This window comes from Hypomesus transpacificus, chromosome 10 (genome assembly GCF_021917145.1).
Source record: "Hypomesus transpacificus isolate Combined female chromosome 10, fHypTra1, whole genome shotgun sequence".
NCBI lineage: Eukaryota > Metazoa > Chordata > Actinopteri > Osmeriformes > Osmeridae > Hypomesus > Hypomesus transpacificus.
Window position 1 is genome coordinate 8,757,862 of NC_061069.1, and position 19,976 is coordinate 8,777,837.

A 19,976-nucleotide genomic window follows, 5' to 3' on the forward strand; every position below is an offset into this window, starting at 1 on the left:
TTTTTATACCTGCATGAACATGCTCGTGTCAGCTACAGTATGTATTCATCCAGGACCGTCAGGATAGCATGACACAGACACATCACAGTGATTCTCAGTCCAAGCTGTCATTAATCCTATTTCACAATTGAGATCAACGGCAATGGACTTGATATGGGAATCTGGGCCATACAAACAGCCCGTTGAATCAACTACTTTGACAAATTGGTCTTCCAGTCCAGTTTCAGTCCTTAATCTTCACCCTTAATTCTTTGTGTCTTCTCGTCTGCCGCCCAGAGGTTTCCCTGCCTTAGGCGTCATCCGCCAAAGGGTTTTCGTGAGGGTGGTGTTGTGAAGAGAGAGGACATGAGACAATCCAGTAAAGAGCCATGATTCTACCTGTACCTGTTGGAGGTTGTTCCTCCTGGTGTTTCCCTTCTTCTGCACATGCTCACTAATCACTGTCCCCAACTTGACTGTTCAAACCACTGAGCTGGGCCACACATCTTAGATGCATCATCGTCCTGCTCAGGTCACCTAAGATTAATCTGCCTTGACCCCTGTTAGGTGATACCAGGGATTCCCTTCACGGAGACTACTTCTTGCATCTCACATGCAGCTACACTGGGAAAACCAATCATTACAACAACAGTGGTTGAAGAAACTTAGTGTAGTTGACTTACTTAGTTGCCGTCCTAGTAAAGACTCCCTCAGTAGTAGGCTTCTTACTGCATAAGAGATTAACAAGTCAGTTATTGAGCAATTATCAAATGCTTGTCAATATTTGACAAGGGACAGTGGGTGTTATGTTGATTTGCATTTTATGCAGTTGACATCATGGTGACGTCTGAACTGAAGGGTCTTTATTGTAGTTCAGAGAAGAATGTTCCGGATACCGTCCTCGTCTTGTCTTGAAATCCTAAAAAGAAACATTCATCCCTTTATTGAAGGAGGTACCCTCTTGTGCAGTACAAACACTGACTGACTCATTTGGGTATTTCATACCCAACGTCACAAACCGTTTGATCCTTACATGACGAGGAAACACTTGACATGCACCACATAAACGCTTTATTGGCTATATACTTTTACTTCCTCATATTGGCTCCAATACTTACACTACCTTACAGTTGCTACTTGTTTGTGATTATGCACTTTATGAAGTAAATAAAGTCATAGCTAAAGACGAGAGCTGTTTTGGTGAAATTTTTACAGCCTGAGCAGTGTCTCCTATTAAATCAGCTTTTTCTTTGTGGCAGAGAAACAACCTTGCTGGTTTCAATTATCCAGCATAGTTAAGCGACAGAACGCCGTCTCGTCTCTGGAGGAAATTTCTTACTTTCTCTTCTCTCCCACAGCATGTTTTGAGGTTGATGTGTCCTTCTCTGAGGGTATAGATTGGATGTTGATCTTAAGTTGACATCCACTGGGATCTGTGAATCATTTTATGGGATTGCTTACAAAACCTAAGGCTATACTAATACAGTTAATATAGAATGATTTGCCAGTGGCACAGTCAACACAGCTAATAGGCCTAGGCAGGCAGAATTGAAGCTGGGTGAATAAAAGTCAGTGTTCTTCAGACTTGACCCTGGCCATCCAATGAGATCATATTATTTTTCTCCCGTCTACCCCTAACCTACCTGCCAACAAACCAAGGCTTCACCCCTGGCCTACTTAAGACCCAGAGTTGAGGGGCGGTGGGCTTAGAGCTTTCAGACATGTCTCCTCTCCCCTTTGGCGGCCTAACTCCAAACAGAAAAGTGTCTAGAAGATTAGCCCCCACACACACGGCTAGGCCTCCACCCTCAGCCTGCCAATCTCAGGTGTTAGCCCACGTGACAACAGATAAACCGACAGGCATTAGTCCTAATCCAGCGCTGATCTTTGGAGTGTGTCCCTATTACGTTCTCTATCTGTCCTCATGCCTTCCTGATGCTTGCTGAGAGAGAAAGAGGAGAAGGCCTATCCATATTCACTCAGACAAGGAAATACAAACAGTAGGTGTCCTACAGTACATTGTGTATGATATGTTGAATTTACTTATTATTTTTTGGAAGCAATTATCCATTGGGTTGCACAACAGGGTGAGAGGTCAACTGGGAGGAGTTTAGTGTCATTGGCTGTGTGCATCCGTGTGTGTGTGTGACTGCGTGTATGTGTCTATGTTTGTGTAAATGAGTGTGTGTGCATGTGCGCGTCTGCGGTCCATATTATCCATACGATGCCAGATACCACTACGTGTGACCAGAGTTCATGTCTTTGTTGATCTAGACTAGAGGAACTAGTTATCAATAAGCACTGTCAGATCATGGAACAAACAAGGAACCTCTCACGTAATGTGAGGAAAGCACAACTCTAACATACTAACATTTTCTTTTTGCATTTGAATGGCAGTAACATAGTGCTGTATATTGTAATCAAACACAAAACGGATGCTGCCATTTTGCATTTGAGAATGTGTGTGTGTTCTACAATGTCTGCTAATGCACCAACGCATGTGAGAGATGTGGATGTTCCGGGGAATGTGTCACAGAGAATAATACACATGAATGTTACAAGTAATCAGTTGGAGGACAGCATCTGTTTCACTGGCACAAAGGACTTTTTCATTCATAATCATGACACACTGTACATCCGTGCAGGACAATAATTCTCTGCTCAGTGCCATCCCATGTCTCAGCCCTATTCACTAAACTGTCACCACAGTCTTGGTTTTGTGTCATTTTTCAATGACACACTGTTCAGAGATCCTTTTTTGAAATGTGAGGGTGAACAACAGAAATACACTGTAATCAAATCACAGCAAGCCAACAGTTAGGACTGCTGATGATCCAATTATTGCCAGGCAACATGCATTTTGGTCTGTCATTAATACAAGGTTTCTCAAAGTTTCTTTAAAACTTTCGGCTTGTTTTTTCACACCTGTGAGATCTAAAATTGTCTCAAGAATGGAAAGATATTCTTGTTTGGTTGAATACAGGGAATTAGATACTCTAACACTGGAGCATAAGGAGTATGTTTTCTATAATAATTAGACATGCTTTATATGCTGTAGGCTGTAGTTTATCATACAGTCCATTCTACTTGGAACTGTCTGGAAGCTTTAATAATTGCAGCACTTACTAGTACACTTCTTCTGAGTCAAGCCTGTCCATCAGTGATCTTTAAAATGCATATATATACATCAACTGGTGGCATGCTGCAGGACATTCCGGTCCTATGAAGTAACTATGGCATAGAGGCTGTGTCATCACATTTGGCTTATGCTGGAAATAGACTGAGAAAACAATGATATCACCATTTGCTGCAGCTATCATAGCTAGTGCAGTCAGTTTAGAATTAACAGACATTTGTCACGTCTGAAGAACAAGCAAATAGAGATCTTAAATACAGGATTACACCAGTTGGTGCCGACCCAAAATCTTCTATCTTGACATACCGTCATTTTGAGAAGTGAATTTTAATAGTCAGGATGCTCTCTTCAGAAAATGAAGTGAGAGTTTCCAACTCTGAAGAAGAGAATGTTTATATTTAGCCTGCATTTTAGTATGTTTTGACTCGATGATAAAAACCATTTCTCTTTTTGGCAGCCAAACTTTGTCAAGCCACAGATTGTTTGATATATCATACTGGATTAGAATGATGATGTGCAAGTCTTAAATACAGTCCACTCCTGTTATGTGGAGAGATTTTGGAAGTTGTCTACAAACAAGTTCAGTTGACATTGTTCTCTGAATGTAATCACATAAGCACACATGAGTCCTGACTGGATTCTGTATCTAGTCTTGCAAAACACTTTGGACGACTGCATGGCCTGGATTTGCTTTTAGCCTCGGCCACTTTGCCATTTCCTGATCTGGGGAATGTCTGACTTGCCTGGGTAATAATAATGCAATTAAAAATACTAAATAATAAGCTTGTGAAACCTCTTTAAAAGCTTTCATTTGAAGACAAAGACAGACAAATGTGATGCAACTCTTGAATCGACAGAAACATGTACTTTGCATAGTTCCTTGGATGGCTGAGAAGAAGAAAGGGGGTGGGGGACATACAGCACATGTTAGAAGGCCTGCAGGATGCATATAGCAAAATAAGTGTTTTTTTCCAGACTTATGACTCATTGCACCCACCACATTCCTACTTGTCAACAAGCGATGTATGGTTTGCAGATCAGGAGCCTATTGCTACTTATATGAAAGACAGAATCAATATGACAGCTGTTCTCATGCCATGTTGCTTCACTTAAGATGAGAGTTATCTGAAACTCTCAATGGGAGGTTGAGAGATTGATCAAAAAGAGTTCAGAGGGATGTAGAGATGAAGAGGGTAACAAGTGAGGTTGTGTGTTCTTAAACAAGGATGAGAGGGGGACGAGTGAATCGTTCTAGATGTATCACTTCATGCCCAAAAAAGCCCTCACTCAATATGGAGAGTACAGTTTATATCAGTATAATATATAATAGTTCATTTTATTATCCAGGGTTGATGGTTATTATTACAGATGTTGCTCTGTGCTGACGTGTCTAACCAGCTCATTTTGTTTCTCTCTCTGGCAGAGTTTCAATGCTCCTCCACGTTCTAAGATGAAGTTATGGAAAGGTGCTGCTTTTGTCTTCATGCTCTGTGGTGCAGCCCTGTCCATCTTCCTCACTAGAACTATGCCTTCCACTGGACAATTTGAACCCAGGATAGAATACCCCCAGTCACCCTCGTCGTCATCTTCAATGTCATTATCAAAATCACCACTGCCAACAATGGCGATTCCAATATCATCACCTCTGTCGTCATCATCTTCATCATTATCAGCATCAGAATCATCATTATTATCATCACCATTGTCATCCTCGTCCACGATGGGTGGTCTTCACAGAGCAGCCAGAGCGACAGATAGCATCAGTTCGCTCCTCTCAGAATGTAAGATCAACTGTTTTTGTCTACCTTAGCAACCTGGTGTCCTCAGATGAGGTGATGTGTGAAAGGGTTGTCAGGACACTGACAGCCGGCTTAGGGCCTCCGCCTGCAGTCATAGTTTGTTTATACAACTTCCCTTTTTATGTTTAACACTAACCTACAGTCACTGAACACCTCATGGTTCATAGGCCTGCCAAGTAGAAAGGTAGAAAAACTAAGAAATGGTGTTATTGAAAGTGAACTATACTTGGTAACCACAGATTCAGAGACATCTGGCTAGAATTTTTCACAATTCCTATATTAACATCATTGGCAAGAAAAGCCAACCAAGGGAATGCTAAATTGAACCATGAGACATCATGGTTTGCTTGCACATGTCAATGACAGTTTTCCTGAGACATCAACTAGGTTGTCAGTTAAAGTCACAACTCTTTAAAACCTTAAGTAAGACTTGCCATGTAAAATCAGGTGATAATTGAACATGACTGACTGGTTTCCTCTGTCCTCCCTTTTAGTCTCCAAGCTGCTGCAGAGCTTCACAGAGGGGGAGATGCAGCAGGTGATAGGGACCCTGGTGGACAGAAAGGTCCGCCAGGACAGCCAGGAGGACAGCCAGGAGGACAGCCAGGAGGACAGCCAGGAGGACAGCCAGGACGACAGCCAGGAGGACAGCCAGGCCAGAAGGACTAAGAGGGCTAAGAGGAGGCTAAAGGCCTGCTCCCTGCATGAGCTGGAGCTGACTGTCAGTGAGCTAGGCCTGGGCTATCACAGTGATGAGACTCTGCTGTTCCGGTACTGCAGCGGCAAGTGTAGAGCACGTAGGCGCAACTACGACATCACTTTGGAACACATGAGGAGGACTGGGCTCATCAGAAAGAGAGACAAGGTCCAATACAATCCTTGCTGTCGGCCTGTCACATATGAGAAGGATATCTCTTTCCTGGACAACAGCAGTAGATATCACACAATTCAGGAAGTGTCAGCACAGGAGTGTGGTTGTGTATGACTTCCTGGTTGATCTATGATGCATTACGCTGCTTGAAGGTGTCGAAGATGACATTTAAGACTATCCTAAATAGACCAACCTTCTTCACTGATATGTGATACTGGATTGTGTGAAAGAAGAGGCTCAAGGATTTGTGTCCATGGCAGAACTGTTGCTCTTGGTACTACAGACTGTCCCCAGATACTGCCATGTGGAACAGTTTCATACCCAAACACCAGGACACTTAAAATGCCCAGTTAGGGTTTAACATTACGATGAGATGTAAATTGGTAAGATTTAAGAGAAGGTTTCTCTTTAGATTTTGAGTAACACTGTAATTAGTTGAGAAATATGCCATTGTCAAATGTTGGAAATGTTACTTTAATATTTTCTTTGTATTTGACTGTCAATTTTTAAGAATAACAAAGAATTTAAACTGAAATAATTACAGTGTTACTATGTAGGTATAACAGTAAAAGTATTTAGCAATTGATCAACTCCAACAAATCTCCCTCACAAGTCTATATCCATCAACAGAAAGGAAAAAAAACTAATGTTTAAATTTCTCTTGTACAATCTTATATAAATAGCTATTCATAGGAACTATTCATCAAAGTCGTGTTTAGTTAAACACAATTCCCATTTTTCTATTTCCATTGAAGCCTTGCATCAACTGAGACCTTGTTAAAAAAGACTCACCCATAATTCCATAATATATCACATAATCTTAAAGCATTGCCAAAACGAGGGTTAGGGTAGACATGGTGTTTGAGGGTTTGAGCTTTAGCATACCTGATAGCTTTAGAATTGGCTGTCTCCTCAAAATAATACCTGACGGATCCTGAAAATGTACCAAAAAGAGCACTCAAATGATCACGAATTGTGAACCAAAACTACTATGGCGTTATGAAAAGTGAAGATATTGAACATCTGGGATTTTTTTTGTTGAATTTGTGGTAAATATTTGGGGACATTCTTTTAATCAGTATGTTGCCGGATGGTCTCCGAAAATACAGTTGTTTTTTATGTCTGGTCAGGAGGGGCAAGTTCAAGAGTGTGGATGCAGTGCATCTTTATTGTGTAAAGACATGTATATTTATTGGAAGGCAAATTCAGGTTTGGATATTTATGAAATGCAGTGGCCAGCTTTTACACTGAGCAATTGTGCCAAAAGGGTTTTAACGTGACGCGCTATTGATTGACTGTTGAATAAATATCCACCCTTTTTTGGGTTGTCACCAGCTTCGTACATTTCCATCTTTCTAACAATCTCATTATCAGAGATTGGTAAAAGTACACCCATCTTTCTCTCAATTAAAAGTACATATACTCATGTTAATTAAGAACATTGTAAAAGTTGAATTACTGACTACACTTTTTCACTGAAGTTAAAGAAGTATGGGCTCTGACATATACTTAAATAAAACGTACCCATTACTACTAGGCTACCTGTTTTACTACCACCTGTTTTAGTGTTTTAGTAAAAGGCTGTCTGAAAAGTACTGATACCAGAAAAATCTACTTAAGTACAGTAACAAAGGATTTGTGCTTCGTTACTTCTCATCTCAGCAACAGTGTAACAGCAGTGTAATCAGTGTAATGATAGTGTTATAAGTGTAACAACAGTGAAATACCAAAAGAATAAACGTGTAATAAGTGTACAAACAGTGCAAAAAGTTTAATAACAACATACCAGTGTAACAACAGTGTGATAACAACATAACAGTCACGTTAAAGTCAAGAAGTAGGGGTTTTGACATATAGCCTAAGTAAAAACAGGGCTCTCAAGTCTCATGCATTGAGACTCACGCATTTCAACCATTTCTTACGTTCTCATGCAACGCCTTATATTTCTGAGAAGTATAGGGATAACATGTCCCGCATACAATTAATGGACAAGGCGCAGGGAGGGAATTTTTCTGAGTTATACAGTTAAATGCCACCTACTAGCCAATCAGAAACATTTACTGTTAGGGCAGAGTAAGTTCATTGTTAGAAAATATGTGATTCTCAGTTCAATTTACTTCTTATACTTATTCTACCTACCATTGCATGTGGTAGCAAAGTTCGTTTGGTTGTCATAAATGTGCCTTCATTGTGGTAGAGTGCGGTAATTACTGTTTGCCTACGTTTCCTGGCAACTGGTGCCACCAACATAGAAACCCCTTCACTTCACTTTCTTCTTTCATTAAACTGGAACTGGAACGGAGAAGGTAGGTTGAATTATTTATAAAGGAAATTCATGCGTACCTTACCTTGAGCACTACACAATAGTAGCCTAGGCCACGATGCATTCAAGTATTTTCCAATATCGCTCTGGATAAGAGTGTCTGCTAAATGACTAAATAAAATACACCGCTTTTATATGGAAATTACTCAAAACTGATAAAGACATGCTAATTTAATTGTTTCTGTAGTAATATTAGCATATTTTAGTATGTATATGGATATATATGGAAAACAATTGGAGTAGGGTATTGTGGAATAACTAGTAATTGTCCATTGATTCCACGTGCGCTTATCTACGTTCTGCCCGAACTTTCTCTAGTTGTTACCTACCTGAGAAAAATGACGTCAAACAGTGAACAGTCCACAGAGCCTCTGCAGAAACTGAGACAGCAATGTCTGGCCAGAGGATCTGCTGGAATCAAAGGATTGGCAAGGCAAGTAAAACACTTTAGAAGACATACTGAACGTATTCTTTATCCATCTATTACAACAGTACTCAAGCAGAACATGTTGTTCAGCCCCAACATTGTATAGTAAGTGTAAGTAAGTTAAAGTAGGTATGAAGGACTCCAGCAAACTGTAGTCCATGTTTGGCTTAATAGATTTTTCTAGAGATGATATCTCTGTGCTGTTTTTTTTTTCTTTTTCTTTAAGGACATTCCGCATCATGGACGATGATGGCAGCAAGTCACTGGACCTGCAGGAGTTTCTCAAAGGCCTGGACACCTATGGGGTTACTCTGAGCAGAGAGGAGGCCCAGCACATCTTTGGACTGTTAGACAAAGATAGCAGTGGTACCATTGATTTCAATGAGTTTCTGGAAAGCTTGAGGGTAGGTATATTCAACATTACGACCAAATGTGTGCATTATGCTGTAACCATCCAAGACATGGTGTACTTATTTCTGTCAAATTAGAGGAATATAAGTGTAGGAATACAAGTGTGTAGAAACTATCGGATAACCATGCATAGTCAATGAACATGTAGTTGTGTTAATCAGCCTCCAATGTCAAGCTCCAGGAAGCAGGTGATTTCAGAAGCCTTCAGGAAGCTGGATAAGACAGGAGATGGAGTGGTGACTGTGGAGGACTTGAGAGGTGTGTATAATGCCAAGCAGCACCCCAAATACAAAAGTGGCCAGTGGACTGAAGATCAAGTTTTCCTCTCCTTCCTGGAAAGTTTTGATTCTCCCAACGACAAAGATGGCAAGGTAGTAAAAAAGGTTTTTACAAATATAATCAATGTCAGGGAGTCAAACATTAATTAATAGATGTACTAGAAACTGATTAAGCGGTTTCCTAATCAACATCCTGATCTTAGATGATGGTTAATTTGCCTGTACCATAAACTACTTCTGGCCCTTTGCTCCCCTGCAGGTGACTGAGGAAGAGTTTCTAAATTACTACAGTGGAGTTAGTGCTTCCATCGACGAAGACGGCTACTTTGTAACCATGATCAGGAATGCCTGGAAGCTTGTGTAGAATTCCTTACAATTCATATTTATTTTGCCCACTGTAAATCATTAAGGTATTGTATTTAGTATAAATTAAACTGGGGGGGGTGGAATTCAAATATACAAAATTGTGTTCTGAGATCTGATTAAAAGAAAATCTCATAATGTTGCAATGAACAATTATACTTTATATTATAATCTCATTTCAATTGATGTATTGTTAATGCAAGGTAAATTCTTTCTGATCAAACTATATTATTAATCGGTTATGTTACGCACAAATAACTAGATCTTTAGTGGATGTCTTCCTTGGCCTTTTACTGCCCCCTTGTGTCCATTGTGTACTAACCTCCTGCTGCATACTGACTTGAGTGACATGGACATTTTTAAGACTGAACCAAACATTCCTCCACCAGAGCTGCTTCGAGGTCTATGAGCCTTCTAAATGAATAATACAGTTCAGTCCAAAATGTTTTATTTTGTAAAGAGGAAAGGAGTCAGAGGAGTCAAGAAACATGGTGCTCTACTAAATGATAATATATTCAAATATACATGACATTCAAGGGTAGTTCAGTTGTCTAAATGCACTCCACACAAAATAATCTTCATTACAACTTATTTTTTGCAAATGACAATGAATAAAAAGTTTATATAATATTATCAAAAGAATATGTATTAACACAATATAAACCCTTGAAATGTTGGAAAGAAATACAGTTACATGCAGAATGTTGATCAATGCTGTCTAGTTAATCTCTGGAGAAACATGACAAAGAATTACCCCATGAGGGTCAACAACTATAACACAAAGTTATATAACTGAAGAGAAACCTGGGTGATTCCTTCTCCTTTGGTTATATCCTTAACATCATTAACCCACAAGAGGACAGAGCATGTTGTTTTAGTCCTTTATTCACTAGGTCAATCGGAAATATATGAAACTGCTTTTATTTTAGAGTGAGTGGTATTGGCTAGCTGTTACAGTGCATACATGTGTTTTACCGAATTAGATGACTCATGTATAATATTGTAAACCGAAATAAGTTACATGACCAGAAACTATCCAACAAACTTGGGTTGAGGGGCAGGGTTGAACTGGTTGAAATGGAGGTACAAACAGCTGACTGGATGACTAGTCAACACGATACACTGTGACAATGAGACGCCCACCTGGAAGTGTGTCTCCCAGAGGTATGGTAGAAGAGTGAGTAAAAAGGTCCCAAAGTAGAAACTGCAGTCTTGACATGTGCCATACCTTAAATGGAGAGGAAACACCCTCATGCTCATCAATATGATGAGCAGCCAAGTCCCAAACCAAAGCTTTGAAGTCTTTATTTTAGCTATCGAAAAAAAAAAAAAAAAAAGTAAAACAAACTGGGGAGAAACTAGCTCCAGATTTGACGTTGACTGCAGACAAAAGACGAACTGCACAAGTCAGGTGAGACGCTCCAGTACAAGGTTTTTTTTTCTTTTTCTTCTTCTTCCTGGAGATAGACTTCTAATATCCAAAAGTACTAGTCTGGGGGGGGAACCATGTTGGTCAGGGTTGTCCATAGAGATGCCTGCAGTAAAATACCCAAAAAGGCAGCCTCCTGGCAGGCCATCCATTAGGGTGACGTTATGTGCTTCCAGCTGCTGGGGTCTCTCCTCCATCTGAGTTAACTACAGAGGAAAGATAAACACAGCTAGTAAAGTACTAATGATAATGATTACTAGACAGATCTGAGCATGTTCAGGGACTGGTTCCAATGCCATTACAAAAGATACTGAACTCCTCAATCCTTAATAAAAATGTTGCTCCAGTAGTGACCTATGACAGGAGCCTAGTCGCTCTCTCCACACACACACACCTCCAGCAGGAGTGGATGCAGAGGCCGTATTGGCCACCTCGTCCTCGTCACTGTCGTCCTCGTTTGACTGCGGCACGTCGGCCTCAGGAATGGCTGTGGTTGGGGCTTCAGGTTCCTGGTCTGCTCTGCTCTTCAGAGCCAGGATACGGTGGTGCAGCGCGGCGGCAAGCTGGCCTGTGTCCTTCGAACTAGCCTGAAACACCATCACAAACAGATACTTTAGTTGCATATCTGCCATTTGCTCGTATATGAAAAATGTTAAAAGAAGGACGGTTTCTGTACTTGTATGTACTCCATACATTGATGGTGGGCATATTTAACAAAGAAAATGAGCATGAATTCAACGTCATGAAAATGAGACAAGGTAATGCTGGTCATGTACCGATATTAGGAAGACCTTAACCCCCTGATCCTCTGTGTCCATGGCAGTAATGCGCATGCTCTTCTCACTGGCTTTGTCCACCTGCATCTGAGGCCACAGCTTGGTGTTGAGGATTAGTCGCAAGCTGCCCTGGGTTCGCATTACTGACGACACGGGACAGAAACACAGCACGCCATCACAAATACGGATAAAACTATTGTGTTAGAATAAAAAAAGGAATGCGTTTGTACCATTACCCATCACACAATACTAGCTGTGGAGGGGAATTTCTGTATATCATTGTTCATCCGCTATCTAATCGAATATAGGTCAACAGGAAAAATGTCTGTGTGTAACCGTTTGTCTGCTTCCTATTATGAGCACAAACCGATGTTGTTTGCACTCACCTAGACGAGACTGTAGTGTTCCGTCTTCTGTGGACGCCATGTCGTTGAGTCTGAGAAGCCCTCGGCCTCTTTCTATCCATGACTGTGCAGTCTTCTCAAACACAAACAACTTGCATTGGATCTGGAGGGAGAGAGTGAAAAATGCTGAGCTGAAACAAGATTACCTTCACGCATTTGACCCATCCTGAAGCACCTGGGCCAACAACACATACCTGTAAAACATTGCTCTCCGACTCTTCTCCAGTTTTGACGTCTACTTTCTCTAAGATGCACTTCTTGGCTGTGGCTTTGGTGTAGGCTGCTGCAGATTCTTCCAGAGACTCTGTGATGCTGTTTGCTGCAAACACACACACACACCAGGGTCACATGTCACTATATCTTCCCTCGCGGGGCACTGGGAGGAGTGATATTTACCCTTCTCTGGGGTGGGTTCCTGTGAGGATGCCTCAGATGCAGGGGCAGCTGGGGCCTCTTTACTCTCCTCTACTGTTGGCTCACCCTTGGGGGGACTCTGACAACACAACAACAGAAAACATGTGACACAGCGTTAAAGATACAGAAGTTTCCTCCAGTCCTTCCTTCCATGATGTGACCCAAAGCAGGCCCACTTTAAAACAAGCCACATCCACTCACCAGTACTCGCTCAGACATATTCTGTCCAAAGACAAACTTTGCCCCGGTGTCTGTTTTGTTTACGGTGTTCTTTGCACTACAGAGAAAATTACAAAGAAGGTATGGACAAGACCTTTAGAATCCATGAGAAGATTGTTTTCCAGCAGAGAGGAGTGATACACAGTCATTAACTCTTGGAAGGAATTTTACCTGGGGGTGCCAATGTACTGTAAGAAATAATTGGTGCCCTCGGCCTGGGTGATCAGACTGGGGTCTTTCGACTTGCCATCTGTGCTGTTTACCTCCAACTAGAGACAGAAAGGGATTATCAGCAAATACATCTGACTGTGTATTTGTCATTGGCTAAAATGTTTACTCATCATAAAACAATAGACCAACATCACTTTATAAATGCAAAATTGTAAAAACCTTTGCTCTATCTTTGATATTCTGCCCAAAAACAAAGGAGGAGGCTGCAGAAGAATCCTCTCCACCTTCCCCTTTGTTTCCACTTGCATCATCTTCCTCCTTTTCATGCATCTAGAGGAGACAGTTCGAATCACATATACAGCAAACAGATATTAGGCATTGACATCTCTGTAACATATGAAAAACATTTAACAAAAAGATTGTGTAGTTGAAGAAGACTGCATTGGAAATATTACATTCAAATGACATACGAGTGCACCAAAAGCATTTGTGCAAGACTAGGCCATTCACACAGGTCCTGCCTGCTGTTCACTGTCAAGCAGGGTCCCGTCATACTCACCGGCGATGTGGCCGGGCCAGCTGAGTGCTCAGTGTTGTTCAGGAAGACAGGCTGCCCCAATGATGCCCCGTCTGAGGACTTCTGTACCCCATTGGTCCCACAGCTGGAGTCTATAGACAGAGGAGTGAAAGGTTCTGGATAAGAGCGTCTGCTAAATGAGTAAATGTAAAAGTCTGTTTAAACTCCGGAGTGAGTCTGGGTCGGTTTCATCATGTGTGGTGAGAAATGGTTTGCACTACTCACTGGACTCTGTGTGGGCCTTGGAGGGCGGGGCCTGGAGCAGGGCTGGTCGGAGTACACTGCGCTGCAGCTCCTTAGGTTTCTGACTTGGGACACCTGGGATTGGATCCAAATAGAATAGCATAGGGGATTTACATTTAAGGATAGTCCCCTTTTAAAAAGGTACTGAGATGCGATGATAAGTTCTCTATGGATCTGGTCCCACGTATACGGCATCTCTGATATTATTACCCACCTGAACTTGGAGCTTGTCCATGGATGAGGGTTGGAGGTTTTAAACGAAATCCAACAGGCTTCTCCTCTGTAATCCCATGAAAAGAGAGATGTTAAGGATATCCCAAATGACCACTTTATTGCCCTGTGAGGTTGACTCAATCTGCCTTTGTAACCCCAGGGCCTGTAACCATAACAACCCTGATGAACCCAGAGTTGTGCAGCTGTTCAGATCCAGCAGGGAACCACTGCATCCACTAGTGTTGGTCTATTCCAGGGGTGGCCAACCCTGGTCCTTGAGAGCCTCAGTCCTGCATGTTTTAGATGTTTCCCTGCTCCAGCACACCTGATTCAAATGAATGGTCGTTATCCAAGCCTGAGAATGACCGTTTATTTGAATCAGGTGTGCTGGAGCAGGGAAACATCTAAAACATGCAGGACTGAGGCTCTCGAGGACCAGGGTTGGCCACCCCTGGTCTATTCAAACACTTTTCCAATCACGGCTTTGGCCAAACTACTGTACATTTGACCTTTCAGTACTAAAGAGCAACAGACAAATACTCCAAATGCATACATCCTCAGGTATTATAAATTCACTGTGAGTAATCAATTTCTTGTCATCTCTATAATTTCTCTCTAGATTTAGCAGACATGCACACCCTCACACGCATGCACACAAACACAGAGCCGGTGCATTCTGGAGACATCCAGACACAACACAAAGGTGACCAATCAAGAGCCTCCAGGCCTTCTCACCTGGCTCCGAGTCAGAGTTCCCAGTTGGTGACTGACAGAAACTTGAGGGCATGAACACATTGTTCTTGGGAGCTAAAAAGGAACCGTAAAGGCACATATACCATGATCCACACAATCAATGACATCCCTAAAACACTTGAGATCTTAACTGATTGTTTGGATTATCAAGATTACGTTCATTACCAGAATGTGAGGGTGGGAACTGAGTTAGCGATGAAGTTCTTTCCCTTTTAACCGGTGGACAATATCCTCCTTCATCTTTGTCTGAATCTGGTGGTAAGGGAATATTGGGATTTAGTTTGGTCAATCAAATAAATAAGTAAAAAGCAGTACAATCACTTAAAACACTGACAAAATATGTTAACCAAACAAGTATGAAGGTGAAATTTGATGGCAGTCCTATGGCCAAATTCACCTTCTCCATCTTCTGCACTCGATCCATCAGCTGATCTCTGAAATGAACAGGCGCATACATTTGTCTATTGTAAATGTAATACCATTTTGAAGATGTAAACTCAAGTGTAAATCCATCCTGTTTAAAACTGAGGAATATGGTTCTCGGCTAAAGAGAGTCAGATAATCTTACCTTCTGTGCTTTATCCTTTTGGAAAACAAACACTGGTGGTGCTATGGCAGGCTTCTCTGTAAACAGAATAGAACGTCATGCATTAGCAAGGGCTACATGAGAAGCTCGAGTACACTGAACTGTAGCCAAATTCAATGAGCTATATCAACTAGACAGATTTTACTTATGTTACTTGCTGCAAACAATCGTCAATTCGGTAACCAGTTATCAGTATCTAAATGCAAAGGGTAAATGAAGAAAAAAAAAAATAGTTTTTGTTAATATTTGCAGCCATTGTGGCGCACACACATACATACACTTTCAACAATAATACAACCAATGACGAAAACAAATAGCCTAGCAGAAATCAGATGACAGACCAACTAGCAATGCCTATCCTCTATAACATTGTAAAACAACAGCAGGTAGCTTCAAATATCAAACGCCCAATGACAAATTACTAGTATCCGATTTAAGAACAGCTAGCAATGCCATGACAAAATCATCTGTAGACTAGTAAAAAGAAAGTAGAAAAAAATAAGAAACATTTGTTTTGACAAGCAGTACGCTGTCTAACTAGCGACTTCATTTGAAGATAATTTGCTACATGGATGACACCAAAACGTCAGGAAGCTGCCTGTCCCAACATGACACTATTGACTTGGCTAACTTCCTACTGTAATGCTAGCTCATGTTTGAGCAAATTAACCGTCTTTGCTAGCTAGCCACACAAAAATGTCTCCCGTTGTAGTAAACAGACCATTTTAAATAACACTACTTACTTAGTAATGGAAAGGTAACTAGACTGTCTAGGGAAGCAAGTGCTGCTATCAGGCGCAAGATAAACAGCTAGATACAAACTAGGAGGTAGGGTTTAATTGGCTAGCTATATCCCGGCAGATTTATAAGACAATGTACTGTATAGCTATGTAGCCATGTGGTGTTTATTTTGCCGACTTGTTAATTCTTGAAGTAGCTAGCTAGTATATAAACTGTATTGAAAGCTAGCTAGCTACTCATCCCCGCCTATATGGATGGAGATTTCTACAGTAGTAGTAAATCTAGACTAGCTAGAGCTAGCTAGCTGGAGCCTTGTTCTGGTTTAACTGAGTAAGTTAGCGTAGCTAGCAAGCATTAGATAACCAGCACTATGGACGGTTAGCTGGTTGACGTTAGCTAGCTTCCCAATAAAAGTTTTCATGCCCACTAGAATAACCAGCTCGCTACATAAGATGTAGCCTGTGTAAGCTAACCGGTATGCAATAATTTATATGTTAAGCTAGTAGTCAAAAACGTCTAACCATTGTCAGATTCAGTAATTTGTCGAATCCCTAGCTGGCGGCTAGCTGGCGGGCGATAGCTAGACTAGCATTGTGGTCTTTCATTTACCACCATACCAAAATAAAACACAGCTGCTCCGTTTCTGAATGTGCTGTGAAGCACTTCTTTACGTTTATCTCTCGCATCTATATAATATAAAGATTACACAAATAACTGAGCAGTCTTTGTTTTGTTTCCTCACCAGGCCACCACTCACCTTCGTTTGCCAAGTCCGCCATTTTACTTCTTTGCTCACACCCACAAACCACCGCGCAAAAATAAGTTCTCGTACAATGCTTCCTTGGCACCGGCTTGACTCAACTCCTGAGACTATCAGTCAGTGCATCGATGTATGATTAATACTGCATGTGTTGTTTCAAACAACTTTTTCTTATCTCACAAATGAACATGGTGCTAATTTGAAATAGCACATTATTATGTCAAATTCTATATAGTTATAAACCGAATCAATCCTAATAACGTAGGTTATCTTTTGTAACTAACGTATCCTACGTCCTCTAGGGTAGCAGCAACTCTAACCATTTTCAGAACAGGTCATGACCTTTTACTGTTACTCAAATGCGTTTTATGCAAGTTAACAATGACAGCACAAATAGCAGAAACTGCCACTTGACTTAGAGCTGGCTGGCTGTTGGCATCACTGGAGAACACAATGAGCTACGGTCAAATTGCTACATTTAACCAAATTGTTTTGTTTCAAAGCACAGACATCCTTTATTGCCATAAGGATGTAACCAAAGCCATTGGCACTGGGCAAAACCAGATGAAGAATTTCAGCATTCCATTATTTTATCCCATCACTAGATGGGGTAGTGTAGCCTAACTAAGGTTAGCTTGCAACATTTTGAACAAGCAGTCCTTCAAATCTATCATTGCTAAACACGTTAAACAATCATTTAGTAATTTTACCTGTTGCAAACTATATTATAATTGATCACACAAGCTTGTTTGGCCAGTACTGTGATATTAATAGCCTAGTTATTATTACATATACATGTATTCATTTAGCAGATGCTTTTATCCAAAGCGACTTCCAAGAGAGAGCTTTGCAAAGTGCATGTCACTGATAATAACAACAAGATAGCCCCAAAAACATTGCGGGTAGCCAACATGAAGCACACATTGGGAACAACCAAAATAAGTGCCAAAGCGAAGAACCATAAGAGCATGTAGTTAAACAAGTTACAATTAACCAACATGAATATAAGTGCAAGTGTACCTGTAGAAAAGCAAGCAACACTAAAACATATTTCACAGCAAGTACAACAATTGAAATCAGTTACCAAGAGTATAAGTCTTTAAGCAAGAGTCATTGTGATCCTTGAGGAAACTAACATTTGGTCCAGCAAACCATTCCTAAGTACCGTCCAAGTACTCACTTATTAACTAGTGCTACGCGATGCAGTCAGTAATTGAGATGTCAGTGAAACACAAAAACAGATTACTTGAGCTATAGTTGCATAGTGCCCGCAACTATGTCGGTGACTAACAGATGTCTGGAATTATAGATAGTGCAGTGCCCTTGATGCAGCTGGTGATGCTCAGAGGTTTTGGTACCTACAGATCACAATGGAAATTGTGTAAAAAGTACTTGTTCAACCTCCACATCTATTCTAGTCAAATTGCCAATGTTGTGGTAGCCTACATTCACACAAATTATTATGTAGCCTCAGTTGTCTGCTGTTTCCTACATAATGAATTGCTTATGTTATGTTGATCAAAATGTACCATATTGCTTCTCTGTTTAATTGTCTTATCACCACAAACATCTAAACATTTAGTTCATAACAGAAGTCATTACATGCATAATGGTTGAGCCATTTGTCATATTTGTAAACCTAATTCACCATACGGCTCTGGCATGTACATTTGAATGTGCAGGCAGTTTTGACATCTGTCAACACATTCATTTATGTAACAAAATTCACTGATCTGTTCTGAAAGTATATCCACTTTATATTGTTGATCTGTTAGCTAGCCCGGAAACCACTTTGAAGTGGGACACACACGTACAAACACATACAAACAGAACAATTCAGGGAATTCATTTCCAGACACCTTTATTATTTGTCCATTTACCCCAAATATTGATTTGCTTGTCTTGTTTAGATAGACTGATTGATTGATTCTTAGTTTGTGGTTTAGCCTACTGTAAGAGAGAATCTGTAGCCATCAATTTGTTTTTCCATTATCAAGGTACATCCAGTTTACAAATGCACTGTTACACTCAAACAAAATGATGGATCGGTTTCAATGAAATTAGTATAAATTTCATTCTGTATTGCAATGTCTTGAAATGCCAGTCACTATCTGATTTAAGGGATAAACTCACTTTGAGTATCAGACTGTTCTGTACTACAAAGGTTTGCATGGGAACTGGAGGCTTGTCTGTGCCAAAATAAAGCAACTCTAACATTGATTAATGGCTTTAGAGATATTGTCATCCTCAAAAGCATACAAAGAAACAATATGATGGGCTAAAACAACATGGCTCACATAATTTAATGGAATGTTGAAGACAACCAACATGCAACCTTAATCCAATTCACCTTGGCAGTGGACCATCATCTTTTGGAAGAAACATATCTTTCTGCCATTGTTATATATCAGTGCCATTGATCTATCAAAATAGGTGAGCAATCCTTACCAGGAATCAGGACACCTGATGCCAACTTTCTGCTTTTTTTGATCGATGCTTTGCTCATGACTTGGTTGTTCGGGGTACGAAATATGCAGCTAACAAGAAAAAGAAAGAGAGTTTCATGGAGGACTGATGCAATGAAGATATAAGATACACATACATATATCTTATATTTTTGCAGAAGTGTATGATTTATTAACAGTGTTTTCACAGTCTTGACTCATTGGGTGGTATGCAAAATGAAATGATTGTTTTGTCAAAACAATCATCATAGCAGTAGTATTAAACTAGCTTGCAGAAACAAAACAAAAACCATACAAATTCAGCACATTTGCTTGCACAACATCAACTAAAAAAGCAGCACCATAAAATGCTTTTTTGGGGGTGGGTAGATGAAAGAAAGCGGTGAGAGATCATTAAAGCATAACAACGCTATCAGATATCCTCTTGGGTACTCAGGACTGCCATATCCCCATTAAAAAGCTGAATCAAAGCTTTGAGAAAAACGCCCCAATGAAAGTTGAAGCCAAAAGACCAGATCTTAAGGAGGACCTGACAGGTCCTTGATGCATGTGAGCGTCTCAGCAATCAGAGCATGATAAAGCTTGAAGTAAATGGTGAACAGAAACACAACATTTCATTTTAAATCACATGCCACTGT

The 19,976-nt window shown here is 40.6% G+C and overlaps 3 protein-coding genes across 3 annotated transcripts; 2 read left to right on the forward strand and 1 right to left on the reverse strand.

Annotated features, from left to right (window-relative positions):
• The first annotated feature begins 5,374 nt into the window (after positions 1-5,374).
• On the forward strand, positions 5,375-6,150 carry LOC124472337 (neurturin-like). Its single transcript, XM_047027113.1, has one exon. It carries the CDS (start codon positions 5,375-5,377, stop codon positions 5,897-5,899), a length of 525 nt encoding a protein of 174 aa, XP_046883069.1. The 3' UTR covers positions 5,900-6,150.
• Positions 6,151-7,751: 1,601 nt separating this feature from the next.
• LOC124472338 (calcyphosin-like protein) lies at positions 7,752-11,091 on the forward strand. Its single transcript, XM_047027114.1, has 6 exons — positions 7,752-7,778; positions 7,983-8,091; positions 8,427-8,541; positions 8,762-8,939; positions 9,108-9,317; positions 9,484-11,091. The coding sequence occupies exons 1-6, from the start codon at positions 7,752-7,754 to the stop codon at positions 9,586-9,588; spliced, it is 744 nt and encodes a 247-aa protein (XP_046883070.1). The 3' UTR covers positions 9,589-11,091.
• ranbp3b (RAN binding protein 3b) lies at positions 11,039-16,936 on the reverse strand. Its single transcript, XM_047028226.1, has 17 exons — positions 16,871-16,936; positions 15,355-15,410; positions 15,184-15,220; positions 14,952-15,038; positions 14,769-14,840; positions 14,035-14,100; positions 13,803-13,895; positions 13,560-13,669; positions 13,220-13,330; positions 13,001-13,098; positions 12,812-12,887; positions 12,593-12,689; positions 12,391-12,515; positions 12,179-12,299; positions 11,793-11,935; positions 11,411-11,603; positions 11,039-11,222 (listed from the first exon to the last, which is right to left on the reverse strand). The coding sequence occupies exons 1-17, from the start codon at positions 16,890-16,892 to the stop codon at positions 11,179-11,181; spliced, it is 1,551 nt and encodes a 516-aa protein (XP_046884182.1). The 5' UTR covers positions 16,893-16,936; the 3' UTR covers positions 11,039-11,178.
• Between the last annotated feature and the right edge of the window lie 3,040 nt (positions 16,937-19,976).